The sequence below is a fragment of the Saccostrea cucullata genome, unplaced genomic scaffold (genome assembly GCF_032062105.1).
Source record: "Saccostrea cucullata isolate Sc308-1 unplaced genomic scaffold, CSIRO_AGI_Scuc_v1 ctg18150, whole genome shotgun sequence".
Taxonomy (NCBI): Eukaryota; Metazoa; Mollusca; class Bivalvia; order Ostreida; family Ostreidae; genus Saccostrea; species Saccostrea cuccullata.
Genome location: NW_026939193.1, coordinates 1 through 8,693, shown reverse-complemented (window position 1 = coordinate 8,693; position 8,693 = coordinate 1). Strand labels below are relative to the sequence as shown.

Genomic DNA, 8,693 nt, shown 5'->3' with positions numbered 1-8,693 from the left:
CAATTTTTAAATCCAATGAGCACAATTACAGATACTTATCATTACATTAATAAAATTTCATGAAGAATGTTCAAGGGACAAAATTCGTCGCTTTTTGCAGATTTCCATGGCAACGGTAGCATTTTGAAACTGATTGACAACACAACACAACTACAACCAGTGATCTTCCTTGGAGGAAAGTTTCAGGAAGATTGTCCCAGCCATCTCCGAGAACAAAAACATGTGTACAATCGCAATATGTCGCCCGACTTTGGATACCAATAACTTTGACCTCTTGACCTCGACCTTGGAAATTTACGTACTTATGAAAAAAACTTTAACTTTAACCTTGGCCTTAACTTTTGAACGGTAAGGGCTAGGGCTTTTGTACTTCAAATATGTGATCCTTGTGAGAAGAACATTCATTGGATACCAAGAAATTTGATTTTTTTGACCTTGACCTTGGTGTTTGACCTTCTTTTTAAAAAAAATTGACCTTGGCCACAACTTTTGAATGGTAGATACTAGGACATTCATATTTCACATATGTATTCTTTGTAGCAAGACTTCTATTGGATACCAACAACTTTGACCTTTTATCCTTGGAGATTTACGTACTTATGAAAAAAAGTTTAACCTTTACCATAACTTTTGAATGGTAAGGGCTAGGGCTTTTATACTTCACACACGTAATCCTTGTGAGAAGACCTTTCATTGGATACCAAGAACTCGAACCCTTTGACCTTGACTTTGGAGTTGACCTACTTTAAAAAAAAACTTTCACTTTGGAGTTTGACCTACCTTTCAAAAATTTATCCTCGACTATAACTTTTGAACAAGTGGTGGTAGGGATTTTGTATTTCACAATCGTATTTCTTGTGAGAAAAACCCTACTTTGGGTAATAATATACCGTATAAGCAGAATTTTTAGCGAGGATTTAATTTTGGCATTAGTAACGAGGGTGGTGAGATCACTAAAGTTAAATATCGCTAAAAATTAATTGCACTTTCGTTATATTGGTTTCTTAAGTGAGCTTTTTTTATCGCTAAAATAACTTCTCGCTAAAATTAAAATACCAATTTAAAAGACAAATCGCTAAATTTGCGTCTCGCTAAAATTTCAACATATACGGTATTTAATTTGTAGTTAAGAAAAAGTTTAATCTTCGTTATGTTGCCACATGGGGTCATCAGTGTTTAATTCACAAACACATCTTGTTCCTTATATTGAGAAGACATAGGACTTTGTGCATTACCTGTGACAAGATAACTCCGAGCATGCTATGATTTCTTACCCATTGACCTTGACCTTCACAATTGACCTTATTTTAAAAAAAATCAACTTCAGTGATAATTTCTAAATAAATGACATATGATAGGGTGTTCATATTAGACACAATATGTCATAAAAAATAACATCTCACCCACAAAGACACCGAAAGCGGGGGACCGCAATTCTTTGAATTTGCTTGTCAGAGAACTATCCTTTTCTTATCCGCACTCCTCCTTTACCACTGAATAAAATTTCACGATACTTTCACAGATTCTTTATCACATAATGCCGTTGTGCACCTTCTACGTTACCTTTTTATCTGACGCTTATCTCGGGTCTCTCAGAACAAAGCATGGACTTTGTCATTATAATCATATGGGAGGCGGGGGGAGGGGTATGTTATTATTAATTGCTCACAATACCTCTAGTTCTCCTGATGGGCTCCAAATCGTGTTAATAAATCTTATCTTATCTATATCCTTTCACATTTCAAGCGGGAATATAATATATAATATAAAAAAGTCGGGATAGAAATTAAAACTAAGTGGGAGGAGCTTCTTTTAAAGGCAAGATAAACTTTTCTTTATACTTTTCTGGGTCATTTACAAAGGACAGGACAATCGCCATGCCTCTTGTTTATCCTGTGTCGATATCCACAACCGAAATGCACACTGGTGGAGAACCTTTAAGGATCATAGAAAAAGGATACCCAGAAATCAAAGGTCGAACACTTCTGGACAAAATTAACTATCTCAAAAGTGACTTGGACGAGTACCGGAAATTGTTAATGTGGGAACCGCGGGGACACTATGACATGTATGGAGCGCTGCTCGTGCCTTCGGATATAGAAACGTGTGATTTTGCTTCAATCTTTATTCATAACGAGGGATACTCCACAATGTGTGGGCATGCTGTGATTGCAATAGGACGTTATGCCATAGAAAAGGGGCTCGTAAAAAACGTCACTGTTCCAGAGACTCAGATAAATATTCAATGTCCTTGTGGGCCGGTGGCTGCTTACGTCACATATGATGGGCAGAACACCAGCGCCGTGAGGTTCCAAAGTGTGCCTTGCTTCGTCTTTAAACCAGGTAGACATACATAAAACTTTCAGCTTTTCCAGCACTAACTATGCAAACTTAGCTATAGAGGCTGAATTTTCCCCTTCTAATCTTGAACCTTTAACAGTTGTTTAAGCCGTTGGAAACAACACCGCATTACTTTTTGCCCCCCGCTTTCGTGGATTTAGTGGAGCTATGACTTTCACATGTGCATTCCTTGTGACAAGACCTGTCTTTGGGTACCACCAAATTTGACCTTTTGACCTTGACCTGGGAGTTTGGCCCACTTTTACACAAAAATGATTTTACTTTTATAACTTTTGAAAGGTAGATACTAGGGCTTTTTTTTATTTCACATATGTATTTTTTGTAGTAAGACCTTTCATGGGATATCAACAACTTTGACCTTTTGACCTTGGAGATTTTGTACTTATAAAAAAAACTTTAACCTTGGCCATAACTTTAAAATGGTAAAGGCTAGGGCTTTCATACTTCACATATGTAATCCTTGTGAGAAGAACTTTCATTGGATACAAAGAACTTTGACTTTCTGACCTTGGAGTTTGGCCCATTTTTTAAAAACTTTAACCTTGGCCATAACTTTTGAAGGGTTAGGGCTGGGGCTACTTCAAATATTAAATCCTCGTGACAAGTCCTTTCATTGGATATCTAGCACTTACACCCTTTGACCTGGAACTTGGAGTTTGACTTATTTTTTAAAAACATTAACTTTGGCCATAACTTTTGAATGGTAAGGGTAGGGCTTTCATACTTTACATAATTAATCCTTTTGAGAAGACCTTTCATTGGATACCAAGAACTTTGACCCTTTTACCTTGACATTGGAGTTTGACCTACTTTTTAAAATTTGGGTACCAATATATTCAATGTGCGTTTCATCGTCGGAAAAGGTAAGAGAAGCGAGACCGACCGTGGGTTTCCGACGATGTGTGCGTTTAAGGAAAGTTTAATTAAAGCTGACATGAATTCTTAAAAACGCAACATTTTCATCTATGTACGACTTGTTTCATACCAACTATAGCCGTATTCCGCCATATTTCTTTCAGATACATTGTCTCATTGTAACGATATATACCCCAATGCGGTCGTTACACTTGAATGATTTTTTGGCTTGGGTATCGACTTGTGCACATCTCCGATGGTAAAGCATATGAGAACACATGAGGTGATCAAGACATTTCAAAACCACAACAAGCAACATAATAATCATATTTCTGAATAATTATTGATTTGAATCAAAAGGAAAAAATGCAAGTTTGGAAGAGACATTTAGATGCATGAGTATGTATTTTACAGTGCGCATATTTATGCAGAATAAGCTTGAAATAAAAAGCAGTAAAATCTGCAAACACATTTTGAAATTATATCATTTGAATGGAACAAACAACCTAGACGTCTTTGATTTGCAGGTCCTAAAGATGCAATTGATGCTTACGAGAAAACACCTCGAACGCTGTAAACGTACCCATACCTGGAAATAAGGTTCCTGCATCGGTTCGAAGATGTGCACAAGTCAAGTGATATACACCCTGAATCCCATTTATTGAAATATGCATCACAAAAAAGAAATACACTCCATAAAAGCTCAATAGTAAACACACTACATTACTCCGTACAGACTAGCACGTCGATACACTTAGTCCGTGCTGATCACATTTTGATCAGGGAAAATATCACAAGTGGAAAGAGAAGTTATTTGGGATTTGCGCTGCTGAAAAGGGGGGGGGGGGGTTTAAAGTATTATAACTGCTGTTCATAAGCTATAATTGTGAATTGTCTATCTACATGTACTTTTAATATACATTCCATACAAAGTCATGTATATAGTCTGCAGTTGGTTTGCGTCGCAAAATTCTTTTGTCAGTTATAACTGATTATTTTAGTACTAATCTCAAATCTAAACCAAATAATTTGAGGTACGGTAATTATTTACTTCAAATCTTAAAAGCAATTCACTACAAATTTTTATGTGTACATCTATACGTTCATTAACACACACACAAACACGGAGAAAGGCCATCCCCTATTCAGATTGACATTTAGGCATTTGATTTTTTTTTTAGGCGCGGGGGGGGGGGGCATGCAAAAATAATTGACATGACCGTTATTTAAATATTCTTGGAAGACCAGACATTTCTGCTGAATTCAATTTTGAGATTTTTTTTTAATGTGTCACTCCGACCACAAAGTATGTGCATTTTGAGAAATGTAACTGTTTTATGTTGTTACTGTTTTATGTTGTTACAGAGAGTCTTTCGAGATTTCAGTATCCCTGCCTGATAGTCTAGCTATTTTTTGTTTCTTGTATAAGAATAATTTCTTTAGAAGTATTTTAGAGATAATTTTAAGAGCTAGAGTAGGGATACTTGACACTGGTTGAATACGGATAATTTTTATTAACTCTTTTGTATATTGAACTCTCTTTCTCCCTCTCCCATCCGTTAGGGCAATAATAGGTATAAAATCCCACACACTTTATGCTGTACCATTTATTAAGCCTTAGATCTGATCAAGGATTTTTCTCAGACGGGATGTCGAAACTTCATAAATTGAATAATAATTTTAATTTGGACAAGAAATTAACCCAAACGCCCAAATTGAAAGAGAAACTAGAGGTATTGTGAGCAATGAGCTCACTAAAGGATACCCCGCCTCCCATGTGGTTATACATGTAATGGCAGTCCATATTTTGCTGTTGTCGCTAAACCCAAAATATGTGTCGAATCAAAAAGCAGGCACGTAGCATCGTATTTAAAAGTGGTGGCCAGTCAGAGAATTTTTTTTAATTACCTGAAAAAGTTGACAAGCAAAAAAACAAAAAACAAAACCACGTGCACACCTTCAATTAACATTTCCTATAGTATAAGTTAGGTCGCGGAAAAAAAGTTGGCCGCCCCCCCCCCCCCCCCCCTCTGTTGCTACACCCCTGAAAAGTTAAATAGGAGTTGCACAATAGTAATATGTAATAAACCTTAGATTCTGTGAAAGTTTCATTAAATTTCACTAAGTGGTACAAGATGATTTGCGGATAAGAGATTGGTACCCCAAAGCGTAAGAGACAGACGCACGGACAGACGGACGGACATAACGATTACTATATACCCTCCCACTTTTCAAGCGGGGGACATAATAAACGTGAAATATACATCACAGGAATGGGAACATTGGGTACTTTCTCAATTACCTTCTCAAACGTACGTGTCGAACCTGGACCTGGACAACAGACAAGAGAATTTTTAAAAAAGTTAATTGTAGGTAGAATGTGGAATTCTCATGGGGAGTTTGCTCTCTCTCTCTCTATATGCTTTTTCTAATAATTATTTATGTCTAGAAATTTAATTCACATTAAATTCTATTTTCATTATCATTGCACCACAGAATCAAACTCGTTTATTATACTCCTCGCAATAAGTTGCGTGAGGTATAATGTTTTTGACCCGTCAGTCAGTCTTTTTTTTCTTTTTTTGGTCAGCGCAACTTCTCATACACCTCTGCACAGAGTTTTGTCCAATTTTGCAGATATTCATAGGAGACAATCTGTGTGTAGATTTGCACATCACCAGAAAATTCTGAATTCTTTATTTTTTCGGGAATTTCCGCACTTTCACATTTAGATTTTGGCCATATCTTGAAAATAGAGATGAACAGTTTGTCAGCGCAATTCCTCATAAACCGCTGCACGCAATTTCGTCAAACTTTGCAGATATTTAGGACACAATGTGTATAGATGAGCATTTTACAAGGAAATTACGATTCCTTTATTTTTTTTCTGGGAATTTCAGCACTTCGACTTTTGGGGAAGCGTGGGGTATGGGAACTTGCTCACTTTTTTTCTTCCATTGTGCATAAAATTATAAATAACTTTGTATCAAATTATATTAGTTCTAATAAAGCCTATACATAGTATTTATTTGATAATAATTAATCTGTTTCAGACGTTTTTCTTAAATTACTTTTATGAGAGTATTAATATGCATGTTTTATTACCCCCCCCCCCTCTCCTATCACAGGAAAATATCTTCAAAAGGTGAATGATTCGTAATAATACATGCTTTATTATAAATTTATTGAAGTTAAACCATGTAATCATAAATTTTATTTACTACATTTACAAACAAGAGTAATGCTTATTTTTGAAAAAAAAATTTCAACCCCACTGAGCTTTCAACCTTTGATATTTTCCCTGACCAAATAAAATGATCGGCATGGGCCACGTGTGTCCAAGCATCTTTTACTATTGAGTTAGCAATGGATTACATGACTTCTGAGATGCATTTTTCAATAAAAGTAAAATAGGATAATTCTTTCGACATGTGCACACCCCTGTAACGATAGCAGTATTCAGGTAAATGTTTTATCACTGCGTTTGACGCGTTTTCTCGACCTACATGGATTTTTGCTATACATAAATGTATTCCATGTTAGTGTACTTTTTATATTGCAGCAAATGCATTCCAAAATAATTTAATTCTCGGTATAGCTCTATTTTTTGTTGAATTTTTACTTTTCAAACATGTATTGGTCAGTTTGTGGACTTCTAAAAACTATGCTATCGGAGATGTGTACATGTCGACAGCCAGACTAGAAAATCACTCAAGTGAAACAGTTCTACAGGGCTATATATAGCAGGTACAGGTGGCCAAAAATCTTCGCTTAAATATGGCGGAATCGAACAAATATGTCGGACGAGGGCGTTCAGGAATGTAGTAAGTCGTACAAAGATGAAAACTGATGCCTTTTTAAGAGTTCATGTCAGCTTTAATCTTCGCTATGTTGCCATACGGGGTCATCAGTGTTTCACAAACGCATTTTGTTCCTTTTAACTTTTGATTGAGAAGAGATAGGGCTTTCATATGCCTTGGCCTTCACGATTGACCTTATATTTTTCATAAGAAAAATCAACTTTGGTGATAATTTCTAAATGACACATAATATGGCGTTCATATTTGTTCTCTACTATAATCTAGCATAAGAATCGATACGGTCTTTAATAAAGGATGATTCCACATGCTTTTTGGTGAAAATACATTAGGTCCTTCCTGTGGCTGTTTTAGACAAAGACCGAAAACTTCATTACTGAAAACAATCTCGGAATATAGATGATTAATTCTGAACAAATTGTCTGCATACCAAGGAAAGATATTCTCAAAATTATACTTTGATCTTAGTCTCCATTGCATTATGCCGTTGAAGAAGGAGAAAGGGCAAGTAAAAAATAGCTATTAATGTATTTTTTAAAAACGGTTCTTCTTTTCCCCTGGCATTTGTAGTAGTTACCCCATATCATACTGTTGGTTATGTGTAGATACCCGATGGGCGTGGTCATAATGACATGAGGGAGCGTAGCTCCCGAGTTGTCATTATGACCACGACCATCGGGTATCTACACATAATCAACAGTATTATTTGCGGTAAATGACTTGTACCATAGTTTTCAAAAATCATTCATATGTAAGTCAGCTTAGGAATCGGTCGGACTGATTCGCGTGATTGAAACATTAAGTGTTTGGTTTCAAAGATGCATTTGGATTTTTATGATTTTACGCTCCTTCGTGTCCTTCTGACCACGACCATCGAATATAGGGTAAGTGATTTGTATACAATACTTTTCAAATTTTGCCCTGAAACTCGGCACTCAGGGTCATTGAGCAGTGAAGGATCTTCCTGTCCAAACCTTCTGGGATTCTTAACTCCTTACTTCGTGACTCTAGGGCAGGCACTTTAACCACTGGGCTCCGCAAGCGACATAAAAATTTAACATATCTAGGCCCGTTTAAAAAGTTTGATTTATGTATTGAAAAAATGACGAGTTAGGTTTCAGTGATATATGTTAATTTGATATGTTTTTTTCTGGTAAATTTCAATCGTCAAAATTACATACTAGCATTTAATCTTTATGAACTTGGTTTAACTTAAATTTTTGTAAACCTGATACAAACTTTGCCGTACACAGTGGACGTTGATTGAAATGTTTGTTAGGGGTTATGTATATTTCAATTTAATGAAAATCAGATCTTTGATCGGCTAGATCCGCAACCGAAAAGGTTATTTAAGTACAGTAGTGTACAGATGTTTTATGTCAAGTATTACCGCGTTTCCTTTGTTGGTTATCAAAACAACGATATAGGTATTGGAATCTACTAAGCTAACGTCACCCTGGTCATTACATTATCCAAAAAATGTTTTAAAAATAAGCGATTTCTGAAGTTTTTTTCTTCACTTTTAACTAAAGTTAAAGTATTAATGGCCGTTTTTAACTGTTATTTATTACAAAATGCTGTGGACAATTGGAAAATTTTTACTCCTTTTAAATTTGGTATAAAACAAGCCCGTATCATTGTTTCATTTAAAAACCGTGC

General features: G+C 35.8%; 1 protein-coding gene across 1 annotated transcript; it reads left to right on the top strand.

Moving 5' to 3' along the window:
* Nucleotides 1-1,818: 1,818 nt before the first annotated feature.
* On the top strand, nt 1,819-2,343 carry LOC134252554 (trans-L-3-hydroxyproline dehydratase-like; the record flags this gene model as incomplete). The annotated part of the gene is made up of 1 exon (XM_062735061.1): nt 1,819-2,343. A coding segment is annotated over exon 1 (466 nt), but the record flags the coding sequence as incomplete, so codon positions are not given.
* Nucleotides 2,344-8,693: the final 6,350 nt, after the last annotated feature.